Source organism: Macrobrachium nipponense, chromosome 18, assembly GCF_015104395.2.
Source record: "Macrobrachium nipponense isolate FS-2020 chromosome 18, ASM1510439v2, whole genome shotgun sequence".
Taxonomy (NCBI): Eukaryota; Metazoa; Arthropoda; class Malacostraca; order Decapoda; family Palaemonidae; genus Macrobrachium; species Macrobrachium nipponense.
The window spans coordinates 64,650,566-64,670,318 of NC_087211.1; the positions used below are offsets into that span (position 1 = coordinate 64,650,566).

Here is a 19,753-nt window from a genome sequence, read left to right on the forward strand (position 1 = left end):
AACACACACACACACACACACACACACACACACACACATATATATATATATATATATTTATATATATATATATATATATATTATAGTATATACTGGAAGATTGGGGCATCTAGAACGCCGTAGATTCAGTACATTCGAAGAAATTCAAACAAACACTGCAAGACTCAATTCGCAGTACATTTCCAGCTATAGACATCAGATTATGTTCAAAAAATCCTAAGACAATTGGGTCATTATTTCACCATAAGGATAGGCTTCCTGCCTTGATGCGATCTCTAATGGTTTATTGTTTCACTTGCCCAAAATGTAAAGTTGGGAAATATATCGGAGCCACTAAGAGATTGCTCAAAGTCAGAGCTGATTCTCATCTTGGAGTTAGTCATCGAACTGATGTCAATTAAAAACTAAAGAATTTTCTAATATAAGAGACCACTGTAAGAAATGCAAGACATCATTCACTTATGAAGACTTTAATGTTATCACCCAATGACCACTCTCTCTCCAACCTGGAATCATTAACTATTAAACAGCTTGTTCCTTCCCTAAACAGTCAGAACTCTTCCACGATCTTATATATCGCCTAAGTTGACGTCGTCCTCCTGCTCCTGAAAAACTGAGAATGTCACTCAGTTCTTAGCTCAGATAGAGTAAGGTACAATACATTTTAACACCATAACTTTTTATATATATAATTTTAAAAAGTTTTTTTTCAGTATTAGGTTTTCAATGTTTTTTAATAATGTTTTTAGCTTATTTTTTGTTTGTTTTAAATTCAAGTTTTTGTTTTTTAGGACTTTGTGATGTTTTTTTTAACCGAGTCTTTTTTTTTTTTTTTTTTAATTTTTATTCTTTGTATTTTACAGCCCTGATGATGAGACTGTAGTCTCGAAAATTTGGCCAATAAATTTAAAATGCTACGATGGCTGTTTGCTGTTTTATTCCTACTATATATATATATATATATATATATATATATATATATATATATATATATATATATATATATATATATATGTATATATATATATAGTATATATATATATATATATATATATATATATGTATAGATATATATATATATATATATATATATATATATATATATGTATATATATATATCTATATATATATAACATCCTAATTAAAGGTTTCATATAAATCATTTAATGTTCGCAAATAAAGCATTCTTACGGGACACTCCAGGTGACCAGCCAGCCATTCATCATTCATCTGTAGAGCTTCTGCTGCACTTTCATTCCCATTAACGGATATACAGGTGATTCACCTTCTGCAGTTCTTCCGTAAGGGTTACAGAGAACAAGCTTAACAATATGTTTTTATTCTTTTCTATATTTAGAATTAGTAGTACGCCCTCCCATTCAGCTCCTGACTTATTAATAACTTAATAAAACTTAGGTTGGTATAGGCCTACTAATATTAATACTGTCGTTTAAAATATAGCGTAGGAGAGCTTAGGCCTAATATAGCGTCTTTACTGCCCTAACTAAGGTCGGCAATTTTGGAGGATTTTACAGAAACGAAAGAAACTAACTTAAGATAACAAAACTTTACGGAACTTGAGAGTGAATTTTAGACCAATATTGCAATAGGTCTGAGGTTTCTCGAAAACAAGAACAAAAAATGTGGAATCGAACCCAATTAAAGCTGCAATTCCACGTTTTCTGTAGTTTGAAAACTTATCTTTATGTAATCAGTACCATAAAGATGAACGATTTTAGATATTTTTTAAGTATAAAAAAGGCTGGCTATCCTTTAAAAAAAAAAAAAACAAAAAAAAAAAAAAAAAAAAAAAAAACTAACCAAAAGTGAAATCGGTTAACCCAATAGACCAAAGTGAACTAAAAACCAGCTTTAGAACACTTATCTCACAATACTCGGTCTAACGCAACTCTGAATGCCTTGGCCTTAGGGCCTATCATCACTGCCTTAATTAATAAACAAAAGCAACATAAGCCTAAAAGCGCTTTGGTAGAGACCACGCAAAACCAACCGTTTTTTTAAAACAGATTTCATCACTGCGTAAGGATTTCGCATATATTTCCTAGGGGGCCACTAGTGTGTGTGTGTGTGTGTGTGTGTTTAAAGCTGACAAACCAGTTTTCGTAAAATGACAGCTGTAAAACTCTCATGAAAGACTTGATGTGCTACTCTGGCTTGTTATCTACGCGTCACCTACTCCCAGGTGGTAGCAATAAACCTTGCACGGTAAATGTAGATAGACGAAGATATCGTTTATTTATATAGTTTGTCGACATTACAGTATAGCAATATGTTTATATAACACTTTGACCCCCGAGGGGGCTATGTAGTACTAAACACGGCCTCCCAAGGCGCTTCGGCCATGTTTCGTACTACCAGATGACAAGCCAAAAAGTAGCACCGACTTGACTAGGGAAACCGATACTTGTTGGACTTGCAACTGCAAGTTAATGACTTCGGACTTGACTTCGGAAGCAATGAAGGTCTGAAGTCCAGTTCTGCTGGCTATGCTAGTACTACTGGTACATACTAGTAATGCTACTATCTCTACTACTGATAGTCCTAGTACTATTACTATAGATGTTGCTATTGCAACCACTGTTGCTCATAAAAACGACAGTACTAGCAACTGCAACAATAACATAAAGATACCAGCACCAGCAACAAGAACCATAGAGATAGAAACAAAGGATTTAGGATTAGATACATGAATCTGGTTGTTCACAAAAGACGTTGCTTTGGGAATACCTTTAAAACATCAGAGAAACGTCAACATCAGCAATGGGATGAGAGTCTGCATCACCCCTTTGCATAAGACCACAAAAGTCCCATTTGTTGACAATACAACTTAACATACTTAGTTTAATGCATACTTTAGGTATGAATAGCTAGGAATAGAATACGCAAGAAAACCAAAAGCATTTATAGTTTTATATAGTTATTTACAAACTGTACCCACGCATACATTGACACATTAAAATCAAATATACAAATATCCAGAGATCAAGTCCCTGTATATGGTTCCCATGCCCGCAGGGGGTATGAATGTACCCTGTTAAGAAACCCTGTATTAGACTATAACTCACGCCGGCATCTAGTACTTTCCTCAAGAAACCAAGGCTCAATGAATTAAAACGAGATATTCAAATTGTGAATGGGTAATCAAGAGTATAATGAAGACCAATTAACCTCGTTATCATAACAAAGTGAAAGGACTTCAAATCATAAAAGTACTCTACCTAACACAGGGGTAGTGACCTAATTGTTTTTTTAACAACTTTTTCAACGGAGAATATAAAGCGAAGAACGAGATACAGATAAGATTAGATTAGATTAGATTATAAAATTTTTGGCACATAGCCAAGCGCCGGAGCCGAGGAGCCATTCAGCGCTTATATATCTTTAAGAATAAAAGTCACTGTCGTACAACACATATCACACAACCGATTAACATAAAAATCAATTCATTCATAAAAACCAAACAAGAAGCCTAAAACAATCAAGAGAAAAATTAAAATTCATAAAAAAGACCAATATTTTTTTAAAATGTCATAATTTGCTCTGCCTGAGCACCTTCACCTAAAATATCGGCAAGAGACTTATTTGCCAGCAAACAAGCTCTACGTTTGTTTTCAAAATGAGGGCACTCCACCAAAATATGCACCACAGTCAAATCCACATGACAAGTGGAACAGCGAGGAACCTGCCTATCCGCTCCACTCATCATTAGATACCCGTGAGTATATTTAGTGTGGCCAATGCGTAATCTAGCTAAAACTATTTCAGACCTTCTATCCATCCGGCTATGAGGCCAAGGATGAACAGAAGGCCTAATCGATTTCAATTTAAGATTATTATCTAAAGTAGACCAGTGGGCCTGCCACTGGTCTCTACAATAAAAATCGAAATGTACTTTAAATCAGTATCAGGGACGCCCATGTTGGAAATGTGCCTAAGCCTAGTTGCAGCCTTAGCAGCAGCGTCGGCTCGCTCATTTCCAACAATTCCAACATGGGACGGAGCCCAACAAAACCTAACAGAAAATCCTCTTATATTAATTAAAAGATAAAACCAATCTTGTACTTCTTGCACTAAAGGGTGGCAAGAGACTAGGCTTTTTAGAGAAGATAAAACACTCAAAGAGTCGGTAAAAATGGTAAAAATAAAAACCTTTGTTTTAGTACAAGAACTATAAAAAATATATTTAAGAGCAGTCAAAACTGCCAGCAGTTCAGCTGTAAAAACAGAAGAATTAGAAGGAAGCTTCTTTTTAATGATATTACCACTAGTCACTACAGAGCAACCAACACCATCAGAACCCTTCGAGCCATCAGTAAATATATGATGAGAATCACCATGTTCGGAAGCATGGTCCAAGAAACTTGCCCTCAACTGATCACCAGAACTGTTGCTCCTGCTGTCCCTAATTGGCAGATTTCTAAATGCGGCCTATTCCAAGGAGGAAACTTTGAGGGCGAAATTTCAGCTACTGCAGGGGGAAGTAATCCACCTCCCTGGCAGAGCTTGCTAGTCGGACCTCAAGCGGCTTTGGCCCAGTTCTCGGTCTATTTGGGGCTCTGTCAGTTGGTTCTCTAACGTACTTATAGTTAGGGTTTAGCTTTGACGTAAGTATTCTTGATATGACTCTCAAGCCTAATTCCTCCCTACGGATAAATAGTGGGGTAAAACCCGACTCAACATATAGGCTTTCTACTGGTGAAGTTCTATAGGCTCCCGTACAAAGATACAGATAAGAAACATCTCTCTCTCTTTATGTATATACAGAAAAAACTTGCCGACGCCGAAAAGGTTTTAAAATGAGTCCATTGATGAGAGAGAGAGAGAGAGAGAGACCTTACAGACCTTACATCTTGTTCGGGTTGCCCCAGGTCCCTCAGTGTGAGGCACCTACTAATGTCTACCAGAGAGTGCTAGTACATCTTCCGGTATATTTTGCATCTTCCAATCTTGGATGGTCTGGGATGCAGTTTAGATATTTGTCGAGCTTATTCTTAAACACATCTACGCTCACTCCTGATATATTCCTCAGATGAGCTGGCAACGCATTGAATAGACGCTGCATTATCGATGCTGGTGCGTAGTGGATTAATGTCCTGTGTGCTTTCCTTATTTTCCTGGTATAGTTTTGGGCACTATTAATCTACCTCTGCTTGCTGCTTTCTGATATTTTTAGTTCCATGATATTTTCTGCTATTCCTTCTATCTGTTTCCATGCCTGAATTATCATGTAGCGTTCTCTTCTCCTTTCTAGACTATATAATTTTAAGTATTGTAGTCTTTCCCAGTAGTCTAGGTCCTTAACTTCTTCTATTCTAGCTGTAAAGGACCTTTGTACACTCTCTATTTGTGCAATATCCTTTTGATAGTGTGGGTACCATATCATATTGCAATATTCAAGTGGACTACGAACATATGTTTTATAAAGCATAATCATGTGTTCAGCTTTTCTTGTTTTGAAGTGCCGTAACAACATTCCCATTTTTGCTTTACATTTTGCCAACAGAGTTGCTATTTGATCATTGCATAACATGTTTCCTATTCATCATCACACCAAGGTCTTTAACTGCTTCCTTATTTGTGGATAGGTCTCATTATTAGGTCCCTTATATGCATATAGCTTTCTTTCTCTGTCTCCATAATTTTATTGATTCAAATTTATCAGAGTTAAATACCATCCTATTTACCTGTGCCCAATCATATACTTTGTTAAGGTCTCTTTGTAGAGCGTTCCTATCTTCATCACAAGTAATTTCTCTACTTATTCTTGTGTCATCTGCGAACTACTCACTACCGAATCCTTCACATTATTGTCTATGTCTTCAATCATAATAACAACAGTATTGCAGCTAACACCGTACCTTGCGGCACACCGGATATTACCTGACTTCATCCGATTTCTCGTCGTTTACAATAACTATCTGTTTTCTGTTGTGTAAAAATTCTTTTAACCATCTTCCTACTTTATCCACGATATTGTGTTTTCTAATTTTCTTCGCTAATATATTATGGCTACTTTATCAAAAGCTTTTGCAAAGTCTAAATAAACCACATCTGTTTCATTTCCGCTTTTCATATTTTTGAATATGTTCTCACGGTGGACTAACAGTTGGGTTTGTGTACTTTTCCGGGTACGAAACCATGTTGTCCTTTATTAAACAAATTATTTTTTATTAAATGTTTCATAATATTTTTCTTCATTACCCTTTCATACACTTTTTCATAATATGTGATGTTAGACTCACAGGCCTATAATTACTTGCCTCTAGTTTGATCCACTTTTGAAAGTAGGGGTAATATATGCTAATTTGTGCTCATCATAAATCTTGCCTGTATCTACACTTTGTCTTAATAATATTGCAAGTGGCTTTGCGATAGAATGAACTACTTTCTTTAACAAAATAGCAGGAAGTCCATCAGGCCCTGCAGCAGCTCCATTTTATTTCATTAATAGCCTGCACAATATCAGCTTCATTAATATCTATGTCAGCTAAATATTCACTATTTTCATCCCTTACTTCTATATCATTATCTTCATTATCTATTCTAGGGGTGAATTCTCTCTTATATCGTTTCCTGCCAGTATGTTGCAAATTTCCTTTTTTTTTCATTCGTTAATCTCCCTTCAATTCTCAGAGGGCCTATTTCTATTCTTCTTTTATTCATCTTCTTCGCATATGAGTATAATAGCTTGGGGTTTTGCTTGATATTTAATAGGGTTTTTTCTTCCAAGTCCCGTTTTTCATTTTCTTTTGATTGTATAGTCTTTTGTTCCGCATTTTCTATCTTACTTTTTAGTTCTATAACTTTCCATGCATTTTTTTTATTTTGCAAGACCTTTTTTCCACTTTCTGATTTTCTGGAACAAGATCCTTCTGTCTCTTGGTATGCATGAATGATGTTTACTTTTCTTCTTCGGTATATATTTTTCCACTATTTTCTCCATATATAATATCTCCGTATTTACCCTTATGTCATCACTTACGAAAATGTTATCCCAATCTTTGTTTAATTCTTCATTAATTTCTGACCATTTTATATTTGTTTTTTTTTTTTTTTTTTACTGTGAAGTTGTATTTTCCATATCCTTCCCACTTTTTCATTTCTTGCTTATCTCTATTTTCACTTGCTTTGGAATGAACTGTTAATTCTAATGACATTATGGTCTGAAATATTCGCATTATAAACTATTATTTCTTTAACATAATTCATCTCGTTCACAAATACTAGGTCTAAAGTATTTTCCTTTCTTGTTGGCAGGTGATTTATTTGTTGAATGTTGTATTCTAGTAGCATATCTAATAGCTTTTCAAATTGCCTCTTATCTTCTGCACTACTATTACTCTCTTTTTTATATGTATAAGTACAACCAACCCAAATCTCCTATCGTTCTTTTACCATTATACGAAAGGAAAGTTGAAGGTCACCAGATAGGAGAATAGTACCCAGGTCCGTGTGATTTATTTTACATTAATTCATCTCGTTCACAAATACTAGGTCTAAAGTATTTTCCTTTCTTGTTGGCAGGTGATTTATTTGTTGAATGTTGTATTCTAGTAGCATATCTAATAGCTTTTCAAATTGCCTCTTATCTTCTGCACTACTATTACTCTCTTTTTTATATATATAAGTACAACCACAATCTCCTATTCGTTCTTTCCATTCTCGAAAGGAAAGTTGAAGTCACCAGATAGGAGAATAGTCCAGTCCTTGTGATTTCTACATATATCATCCAATTTTTCAATTATTAAGTCAAACTCTTTAGTATTAGGAGGTCTATATATTACTATGTTCATCAATTTTTCAGATTCAAATTCTACCGCTATTAGTTCACATTCTGAGTTACTATATTTCTCATATTATTTTTTTCCTTGTTTTTTGTCTTTCCCATATATTGCGGTTCCCCCTTGATTCCTATTTTTTTCTATCTGATCTATAAGTTTGGAACCCTTTTATTTGATCATCATTCCCAGTCTCTTGGGAATACCAGGTTTCACTTATATTCATTATATCTATTTTCTTTTCATTTTGGGTTAGTTCTTCCTAAGTACTCTATTTTCTTTTGAGTTACTCGTAACTAAACCCTGCGCATTCATCACTATGATGGTTTGCGTGTTTTCTCCTTCATTTAATACTGGTAGTAATAAGGATTTTCCATGTCTCTTTCCTGTTCTGGTATGTTGTTCTTTTTTCATTTCCAGAAAATTCTGACATTAAAAAATCCAACTTTTCCATAATATTTGATCTTCCTTCATCATAATTATTCATTTTGTGTCTGAATCTGCAATTTTCCTCCGTTTGTTTCTGCAATATCCTCTTGCATAATAAATACAGTTATTATCTCTTGAGTAGAATTTCGGAGCTGATGCTTTGAAATTTTTGCTGACACCTCTGCATATCTCATTGGTGGTTTGCTTTTCTCTTTTACCTGATATTCTTGATTTCTCTCTTTATTTGTTTCTTTCTTATTTTGGATTTTATTACTTGGTTGGTTATTTATTTGATTATGATTCATGGCTACAGGGTGCATATATTTGCATTTTTTGTCGAACTTACATCCTTTTCCTTCTTTTAGGTTTTTTACATATTTTTGGATGCAGATCTCTGCAATCATCCCCATATCCATCTAAGTATGCACATTTACCATATATTTCATAGTTTTGACATATCTTAGGATGTTTGTAGTAACATCTTTCTCCAAATCTGCAATTCCCTCTTTTCAAAAGGTTGCAGATTTTGTCTTTCTTGTCTATTTTTTCCTCTTTCCCGTCATTGTATAGATCTGGGTAGAGCCTCTTCGGGATTTGCTTTTCTGTTGTCATATCGTAATTTATTTCTTCGTAGGTATGCTGCTTTATTGCCTCATATGTAGTATCAATGAGTATCTCTGCATCCATACTTTTATCTTGTTCTTTGTTTTCCTTATTTTTTTCTGTCATTTCATTTTTGTTTACTTCTCTTCCGTTTTCCTCTTCTTCTTTTTCTTCTTCTTCTCCTCTTCCTCTTCTTCTTCATCCTCAACTATTTGTACATTCAATCTTGATTTAATAACATTGTCTATCCATGATAGACATGTTGAACAAAAAATTCTTGTATCTTTTCTCAAATCTTGTATTACCTCAGCACACTGTGGATGGGTCGGAATGTGCATGCAGCACATTTTCTGATTAGGTTTTGTGGATTGACTATGCTATACCAAACCTTACACAGTTTGCATGCTTTTGGCATTCTTTTTTCCTAATGCATCAATTAGGATATTCACAAGATTCACCTTATTCATTTTCTTTGTCGGAATATGTTGGTTTATGTATATTTTCTTTATGAGTCTCTTGACCACTTGGATTTTATTTGGAACTTCTTCAATTATTTTCAAGATGTTTTCATTAGATTTGTTCCAGTTTGAAGGATTATATCCTTCTAATATATCTATAATGCTTTTGTATCTTTTTGGTTAGGACTGTTGCTGATTTCATAGATGAGGAAATGCCAGTTCCCTTCCTGCTACCTCATCGTATTGCGAATCTGCTAGGACACGCCAAATTACGCCACCTCTTCCCGCAGTTGGAACTTACTGCCATCTTGTTCTGATTTATAGTATTCACTTGATAAACTAACTTAGAAGACGCTTTATCCTACTATTTTCACACTAATCTTATCACCGATAGTTCACGAACACTTCTAGATATTTCTCAAATTCTAGTCGTATGTTAAACTTGTGATATCTGTTGATTAATCTGACTTCACGCGGGTACGACTCACCAAGCAAGATGGCTACTTACGAGAGAGAGAGAGAGAGAGAGAGAGAGAGAGAGAGAGAGAGAGAGAGAGAGAGAGGCTGGCTAAGGGTAAGTTACACACCCACGTGCTGATATCAATGGCTAAGGGAGTGTGACGATCTAGGACTAGTAGTTGATTGCAAATGTATCGGTCTGTCTTTTTTTCTTTCTTTTTAGGGAGGTAGGGTTATAGGGGAAGGGGTGGGGTCAAGACAGGGGTAGGGGTTAGGGAAAGGGGGGATTTGCTGAATGAAACCAAGCGTAACTTAGCTTGTCAGCGAAGGTATTTTAAGCGCCTAATGATAGCGGAGGATCAGTTGTGAGCTTAATATGACTCGGTGTCAACTTTAGTCTTCGGAAGAAGAGGAAAGATGTTCACGGTATTGTTAACCTTTTTGGTGAGGTAGAAAAATAGAAGTATCTTCAAAATGTTTATTTAAAAAACTTGGAATACATATATATAGTATCATTTCTCTTATAATACATAAATGGGCCACTCACTGACAAGCATATATCTGAGTGTTAAATATATGTACACATATAAATCGCTTATCTATATATGTAAGTGATATTTACATACACACACACACACACACACACACACATATATATTATATATTATATATATATTATATATATATATATATATATATATATATATAAGAGAGAGAGAGAGAGAAGAGCAGAGAGAGAGAGAGGAGAGAGAAGAGAGAGAGAGCGAGAGAGAGAGAGAAGAGAGAGAGAGAGAGAGAGATTTACAACTCGCACCTCACACGTGTGCTAGAACCATCGGACAAATATTACGGAATAAAATTCACCTCGCTTTGCAAAAAAAAAAAAAAAAAAAAAATCACTATCCAGACGGTATCCATGAAAAGTTGGTCGAAAGTATCGGCCAAAAGTGCTGGTCGAAAGTGTTGGCCAAAAGTGTTGGCCGAGAGTGTCGGTCGAAATTGCTGGTCCTTTTTGGGACGAAACTGGGCATTGTTTTAAGATTTCCTATCAGTAATGGGGTCCGGATTCGAAAGGTTAATTGTTTCACCTGATCTCGAGATGTGAAGTTCGTAGCAAAAACAAAATAGATTGGTCAGTTCGTCGTAGAAAAAAAAAAAAAACAAGTGTGATACTAGATTGATGGCTTCGACTGAACCGCTTCTCAGTCTAGATGTTACTGAAGGGAATAGTGGTCGTAATAGTACTTTGTTGAATATATTATCTTAATGAGCAAATAGTTTAATGTCATCATACTAGGGCTGGTGAAATGAGTCTAGCTTTTGTAATGATTAGTGGTACAATTCTCGCCATACTAACTGAACAGCTACTGAAAATAACATTGATGATTATTCAAATATATACGATGTTAGTTGCGTAGCTGGAGGTAATGTAGTGGGGTGTTGTGTGATCGTAGATGCCGATAAAACCAAAGAGCAAGCTCCAGCGCCATGTTTGACTGGCTGAGATGAGGATGTTGAGATGGTAAAGTGGACTTACTATAGTAGATTCACATCAACCGTGCATTTGATGTCTAGGCCAGTCCCTTACGACGGTCCTGATTGGCTGTTGATAAGTCAATCGCAGGGCTGGAAAATCTGTCTCTCTCAAGAGACAGATACTTCTTTCAAAAGTATCCCTCAGAAGAGTGGAACATACATTCTACCCATGTGAACTCTCTAGAGAGACAGAGAGTTTCCAGCCTTGCGATTGGCTTATCAACAGCCAATCAGGAGCCTAGACATCAAATGCACGGTTGATGTGAATCTACTATAGAAAGGGTAAGGTTAGGAATTCGAACATGTTAAGAGGCACTCTCGAAATAGCACCAGCTTCAACCAAGGTGAGGGAAAGTAAAGTAGACTGAGATGGCGTGGACATATAAAGAGACGAGAGGAAGACTACCCGATAAGGGAGAGGATGAATTCAGATGGGACTACCAGGTAGGCGAAGATTATAGGTAGACCAAAATTGCGATGGATCGACTGCGTGAAGAGAGATATGAGGGAGTTGGGATTGAGTGAGGAAGATGCACTGGACCGAAGGAAATGGAAGAATGTATTGAAGAACCATTACCAGACCCCAAATAGGGACAAGCTTGTAGAAGAAGAAGAAGTATGATGTTAGTTTTCTTTTGATTTGTTTTAACGATATTTACTAAAGTTTAACCAGATCTCAATATGTCAAATGATATAATGAAGGCCACTGTTGTACAGAATTGTATCAATAAGCACATACACATACATATACACACATGTATGTATATATTATATATATATTGATAAAGTTTTATTTGTTTGGACGATGTTTTTACATTGCATGGAACCAATGGTTATTCAGCAACGGGACCAACGGCTTTACGTGACTTCCGAACCACGTCGAGAGTGAACTTCTATCACCAGAAATACACATCTCTCACACCTCAATGGAATGTCCGAGAATCGAACTCGCGGCCACCGAGGTGGCAGACCAAGACTAAACCGACCACGCCACTGAGGCGCTCTATATTTATGAAGTATACATACATATATATGCATTTTTTTAGTTTGTGTTTTCGAAGAACTACAAATATTTATGAAATGCGCAAACTTACGCACATGAAAGCATGGTGCTTGATGCTTATTTAGCACAAAGAGTTCGTTTCTGCTAGCTACCTGTACAAAATAATATTCACAATAGGAAGTTCTAAAAATGTACTCATCACTTTATCAATGAAGTGGAAACTGGTTACAGAGCCCCACTTGTCTTTTCTCCATGATGATGCTCTTTGATTTGTAGTTCTTGAGAGCATACTTTAAACAAAGCACAAAAACAATGTTTCAGTATTACTAAAATAAGGAAGCACTTTTATAACTTATTCTTTATGGGGTTGAAAATATTTTTTTTTGTAAAGTGTCTAAGATATTAATTCTGCAAGGTAAAATTGTCTAATTATGCTAAAAAGTTATTAAAAACATACTGTAGAACAGAAATGTGTACATTTCTAGTGCTGATTGTTCTGTAGTTGAGCAGATATGCTGTAAATTTCTAGAGCTGTCTGTTCTGTAGTAGAGAAGAAATGCTGAATAATTTCTAGAGCTTTCTGTTCTGTAGCAAGAAAACTGACATTCAAATTCTAAACTGTTTCTAACTCTCATCCTCGAACGTGTTTCAGATAACGCTGTGCATCTTAGTCGCAACGACTTGTGGGTATCCCCAGTATTCTCACCCTGTACCTTCCAACCCTCTCTTGAGTGGAGAAGCCGTAAAATCTGCAGGAAATGTCTCTCCAGCACCTACTGCACCCAGCACTGGCTACCTGACTCCCCATGGGGGATCCAATTCACTGTCAAGTGGTCAAGGACCAGCCTCTCGACCTCAGGTTAGCCATCCAGTGGTTATACTGCCCAACGTTTTGGCTCAAGTCCAACAAGCAGCTCTAGAACACTCGGCTTCTAAGTCTCCAGCTCAAGCTCCTTCAGTTGTTCCGGCCCCTTCTCCAAGCTTTGCTCCAGCACCCAGTCAATCTCCTGCCCCTACCTTTGATCAGGTACACGTTCCTGCTCAAGCAGCTGCCCCTGGTCCAAGCTTCGCTCCAGCACCCAGTCAATCACCTGCCCCTACATTTGATCAGGTACACGTTCCCACTCAAGCTGCCCCTGCCCCAATACCCATTGTTTTTAATTCTCTAAATGCAGCCCCAGCTCCATCCCCAGTTTTATTTGCAGCCCCTGCTCCTGCAGTAACACATGCTCACATTCCAGGTCCAGCCCTTCTTCATGCTCCAATTCACACTGCTGGCCCCGCATTCAATACTGTCCCAAGTCATCCTCACGGCTTGACACAATTGCATGTCATACCAACCCATTCTGCTGCTCCATTCCACACCATTCCCACTCATTCAGGTGTCCAGTTCCACACAATTCCACATCATCCAGTCCATCACATAGCTAATGTGCCTACCACATTACAGGTCATTTCACCACAGCAGCACTTCCCCGTTCAGGTTTCAAGTGGTGTTGCACCCGTTTTGCTGAATCAGGGTGGTCTCCACGGTCTTAATACACATGTAGCTGGTTCTCCTGCTCTTTTAATAATTGCCAATGACCAAGGGGCCACCGACTTGCAAGGTGGGTCTGCAGCTTTATCTGATAGTCAGGGCTCTTCTGGAGCGGCTGCAGCATCAGCAGCTGGGGGAAGTAGCTCTCAGGGTGGTTTTGAAGGATTTCCCATTGATCATGGTCCTTCCACGTCTGCAGGGGCAGGTGCCTCTGCACCAGGAGGCGGTGGTGTTGACTTTTCAGGATCACTTGGTGCTCCTTCATCACCTTCATCTCTTTATCATACACCTGGCCAGTAGTGTTGCAGAGGGAGGGCAGTAGTACCTTAATATATTTGTTTTGTAAGTTGGACATCTACACTGTAAGTTGAAATATGTACAACAAGAAAGAGGTTGTAATAAAGTTATGATGGACGCGGGAACATTTGTTATTTTCCTAGTTGACTAGTCCTATAAATGATATCAGCAAATCAAAAGGATAGGTGCTCAGACAAAGATGGAAATATTCTTAGGGTAAAATAGGACTATTCTTCAAGTATTCTCTATGCCCTATAAATAATTTCATAGCTTCAACGTACTTGTGCTTCATGTATGGTGGTTGGTTTAGAATAAGCTACATTATGCCTTAAAGCAAATTGTAAGTGGGGTAATATTTTACTCAAAGCACTATCAAAGATGAAAGGCCTCCAAACTGTTTATAGGCCTAACCGCATCGACAGTAAGTTTGTTTGTGTGTTTGCATGGTGTTTTTACGTTGCATGGAACCAGTGGTTATTCAGCAACGGGACCAACGGCTTTACGTGATTTCCGAACCACTTCGAGAGTGAACTTCTATCACCTGAAATTCATATCTCTAACCGCTCAGTGGAACGCCCGAGAATCGAACTCGCGGACACCGAGGTGGTGCGCCAACACCATACGACCAAGCCACTGAGGCGCTATCGACAGTAAGTAATTATTCTATAATTCACCAAAAGGGTTCTTAAAACACTATTCATATAGAACAAGAGAAAAGGGTCATTAACTTGAAATACGAATTCCCAAAGAATTTAATGTTCACATTGAGAGTAATTGCAAAAGACAATAAGAAATACATAAAGAAGAGAAATACATAGCAAGTACATAGTGGATTGTTCTAGGGTAGAAATGCATTGCATCTTTATTTCAACGTTCGAGGTTCTAACTGTATTTGAGACGTACCTATGGCTAGAAATGTTAAAATATACCAGGTCACTTAAGATCTTAATCTAACGTACGAAATGACACCAATGTTTCTTAACAACTTTGCCAAATGTTCAGGTCTGTCCCTATTAGATATTCTGGATATTTTTAATGCTGTAGAATGTAGTAGATGACCCAATTATAAGGTGAAAAGACAAAGATGGACAAAATGACTTCAATTTACCCGATTCACAGAAATAAAGAAAGGTGACTTGAAGTCATTTTCATTCGCCTGGGACTACCAAGCGTTTGACATCGTCCATTTTGAGAGTAGTGTAGTTCACTGCATTTAGGCATTCCCCTAATCTATAAGGATCTTGCTTGTTACTTTTATCAGGCATAAATGAATTTCAAGTTTGACCTTCAGGCGAAAAAAGTGAAAAGGAAATCCACTACTAAAAGAAAATAAGGAATAGATAAGATGACAGAAATAAACTGTAATGGGAAAAACATATTTCTTTAATTATTAGTGATTTATTTAGGAATTGATTCATCATCCTCCTCTAATATCTTTACACTGCTATTGTAAGTGATTGGAACTGTGAAATGTTTTCGTTTCTGTTGTGGACGAGTGTGGCAGTGTAGCCAGTCCCTTGTTTTGTTTATCTTTCACTTTGAGTATGGGAGCGCTGCCCTGAATCTTTCATCTGCATTTTGGTAACACTAGCAACACATGTAAGGATCACGAATGCTCTCGAGTGTTAGGACGTCAACCGGTCCATTCTTCATTTTGGCTATTTTACCAAATTAATGATGCAAATGATTATCTATTCCCTTGGCGAGGTAAGCTTTTAAAGTTGTAATATTACCATTAGTTCATTAGATAGAACAGATCACTATCGTGGAAGAACAGTAGCAGACGAGAATTCAAGTGCAGAGTTGCCTGCCCAGTCAGACATGTTGCAGTGCCTTAACGAGAAAGATTTTCATTGTCGTGAAAGATACTTCACGTTCATTAGTTGTCATGAAATTTTGCTGTGTTAGTTTGAGTTGTAACTTAGCGTTTGACAGGGTTGAAAACATTAAAAAAGCAGTTATAAGCGTTTGACAGGGTTGAAAACATTAAAAAAACAGTTATAAGTGTTTTGTTTGTATAAAGTTTTTGCAAATACCAGTGCCAAAGGGTACCTCTCATGGAAATTTCCACTGCTGAGCATGATCTTAGACTAGACTACAGTAATTTTAAGAAGGCCTACCCTAGACTAATCCTGTTTGAATGAGGAATTATGAATATTTTTGATAAATAGTTAGGCTATATATTTATATAAATTCATGGAAAACTTAATTACATAGAACTTAGCCTGTACCCTCATTAAACTAACCTAACTTTGTGGCCTATTGTAACCTAGTCAAATATCAGCCAAGTAAACTTTGCATAGGCTATCCTTAACGATTTCTGAAGAAGCTTAGGCTAGACTATATCCTGTTTAAAGGCTACCTTAGCCTAATTTTACTCATTTTAGTTTTAAGTTTTTCTCAGAAATCTTTCAGGTAACCTTATCCATTGACATATATTGTGTACAAGTATTTAGTACTGTGTGGAGTAGAGTATCAAAAGGTTTACACTTATTAATTGATTCCATGTTTGATACTTATCCTATGAGAAAATCAATTCCATAATCTGTAGTTGATATATTTTTTTTTGAAGTCTCAATATAAAGAGTTATTTTTTTGTTGTAGTTTTAAACTGCGCTTGTATTGATTGCTGGAAATCAAAAAATTAAATAAAATGAATATTTTGTTTTCAGGGATCTATCAAGGGATCTAGTCCAAAGATCTAGTTCAGGAGTTCTGAAGACTAGGTAAATTAATCAGTCCAGGAGACTAGGCCTGGGAGAAATTTGGCATGATGTAATGAGTAATAAAGAAACAAGCTGAATACCAGGAATTTTCTTCAGTACCCCTAAAATGGAATTCAGCACTTCAACTACCTCCCAGTGGGAAGAGATCACCTGGCCTCATCAGTAGTAAGACCCATACACACAAGGAATATCATGTAATAGCAGGTAGGACAGGCCTACCCTATTTTCCAGGCAGCGTAAACGTTAGTCTTCATACCCACCGTGTCAACTATGACAGTACCATTCTCCGACCCGTGTCTCCAGGCAAGAAGACTGACAACAGTGCATATGTACAATAGTATTATTCTTCTCGTATCTTAATGTCGTGGCAGAAAAACCGCCCGTGCATTTGGTGGCAGCTGTGTTGGATCTGTAGCCCAGTGCTATTGATCCAGACCCACTGTGCCTATATATATTATGTAGGTCACTTATAATGTTTTGTCGTATTGTATGCATTTCATTATACAATATTGTTGATTTTTGTCTGATTAAGGTCATGACTTATTTACATGCATATTCATTATTTCTGTAGGGAGAGTATTGTATGGCCTTGTCTCTTAATGTAGTTTACATTGTATTATTTGATTATATGTAAGTGTTTGAAATATTGTAACAATGGCGACTGGAACTGATGAATCATATATTGATCTAATTCAGTTAGAAACAAGAAACACAACAAACATTACAGACAATTAACCCCTTCTTTACCGGGTGGGTGAGCAGAATGTAAACATTGTGTTCGCTGCCGAACTGAATCTCTCGGTAGTGTCTCGAGTTTGGAGGGGTGCCCATCGTAAAAATATTTGCCAAAAATACACTAATCAAGACAGGCTAATGAAATTATCAGGTATTATTAGCACTATAATAACGCATATTCTCTGTTAGTTTTATCATCCTACAGGGAAAATAATGATTTTTTATGAAAAAAATGTGAAACTCAGTGTCCCTTTGTACAAGGGACACTGGTGGTCGGTGAGAAAACTACGGTCTTGAATAGAAATTCGGTCTTACAGAATGTTGGTATATTGCACCTGGAACATGCACATAAAGTATTATCAAAATAGAACAGTAAATAAGCACGTAATAACAAAATAAAAGAGCAAAAACTAAAGCGAAAGCCCCGCCAATAAATATGGAAATCGCAAATTTTATAGTATATCTTTCAAAAATTGGGCGATGTCATTTTCTACGTTTTCTAAGATTAGTTTCATCACAGAAAACAACTTTAGGGGCATTAGGGGTATCTAAACTAATTTTTCAAGTTTCTTGTCCTCAGAAAAAATCGCTTTTTTGCTTTTTCTCTGGTTTGGTTTTTTATATATAAAGTTACTATAAGGCTTTATTTCTACCTTCATTTATCTGGTGTTCATATCTTTTATTGTAAAATGTAATAAGTGAATAAATAAATAAATACAGTAAATGATGATACAACTGGTTTTTTACTTGGGTAGAAGTTATTACATGTTTACGCTTGTCTGGTTTTGTGATTTTTTGTTGAGACGCAGTTCATCTGTCACCTACACACTACTATAAGCAGTAATAATACTATTTTTTTTGGGTTCATCATACGTCTGGCATCGTGTCATACTGTTTATTTTGCTCCAAACCTCTTCAAACCGAATTACAGAATGATTGGAATCCCTATCTTGGAAAAGAGGAGTTTTGGTGGTACTATGCGTACCACCTTTATGCACCCGGTGCGGTATAGTAGACTTCAATGGTGGTACCCACCTACCTCCAAACAAACTTTCGGTAATGAAGAGGTTAAGAGCTTCACTCAATCCTACCAGGACGTTTGGTCTCAAGTGGGAGATTTATCAAGTCAAATCAAGGACTTGGACCAGAAGTTGGTTTGACATACAGGGACAATACAACACTTAACACCCAAACATAATAACACTCTCACCACCCATAATGTCTACACCACATACATCTCACATTCCAAGTGATGAAGAATGGTTTGGTTACAAGGAACACACTCTGAAAATGTGCCTGATATAGTAACTGAAGTAGTTCGTACAAGAGGTGCTAGGAATATTGTGCCTCCCTCACGTCTCATTGAAGAGATATAAACTTGTTTGATGATGTACAATGCTGTAATTTTTGTTATTTTTGTTTTGCATTTTTTTTTCTTAGTTAGATTGATGAAAATGTAATTTTTTTTCTGTTCACAGTGACCAGTAATGTGAAAACTATATTTTTGAGGTAATGAACAAAGGTATGATGTAAAACATTTTGTACAAGAGTTCACATAGTGCCCTGGTTGGGAATGCAATTGTGTCTTATGGGTCTTGTCTTATAGGAAATTGTCAGAGTTTTTGCTCTGGTAGTACTGGTTTGGTACATCTTAGAGGATAGAGTACCACCACTTTCCAAACCCCTTTGAGATTCAAGTTTAGAGTCGTTTCTAGCCAATAGCTCTGGTGAGTTTGATAATCATTAGGACGCCTCAATAGGAGTAAATTCTCTCTACACATGTGGAGAACTCTTTTGTGCAGAGTGATGTGACATCCTGTGTAAGTGGAGTCAATCTAACCCAGTATTAGGCTAGGCAAAGCTATTAGGAAAGCTGTATTGAATGCACACCTATAGGGTAGTGTCCCCATTTAGTACTCAAGTATATCCTTGTTTTATGTTGTTGCAAGAGCCCCTTTAGTCTCTAGTTGAGATCATTGCTTGTTTCTACTGTACAAGACCTGTTTTTCCGCAGTCGCAGACCCATCTAAGGAGGGCTGTTTGGTTCCGTTGGGAAAAGTTGTCCTTGATATTAGAGTGGACATGAATCAATTCTTCCCCGAGGAAAAGCTTTGTAATGGGAAAACATATTTCTTTAATTATTAGTGATTTATTTAGGAATTGATTCATCA

General features: G+C 36.7%; 1 protein-coding gene across 1 annotated transcript; it reads left to right on the top strand.

The window, feature by feature from the left end:
* The first annotated feature begins 11,653 nt into the window (after positions 1–11,653).
* Positions 11,654–14,124, top strand: LOC135196618 (cyclin-dependent kinase inhibitor 1C-like). The gene is made up of 2 exons (XM_064223459.1): positions 11,654–11,728; positions 12,940–14,124. The coding sequence occupies exons 1-2, from the start codon at positions 11,654–11,656 to the stop codon at positions 14,122–14,124; spliced, it is 1,260 nt and encodes a 419-aa protein (XP_064079529.1).
* The last annotated feature ends 5,629 nt before the right edge of the window (positions 14,125–19,753 follow it).

Excerpts from the sequence above, each read along its gene's own strand:
- LOC135196618 (XM_064223459.1), top strand. The coding sequence starts at position 11,654 with ATGGCGTGGACATATAAAGAGACGAGAGGAAGACTACCCGATAAGGGA. Across the intron at positions 11,729-12,939 it reads AATTCAGATGGGACTACCAG|ATAACGCTGTGCATCTTAGT; the intron begins GTAGGCGAAGAT and ends AACGTGTTTCAG.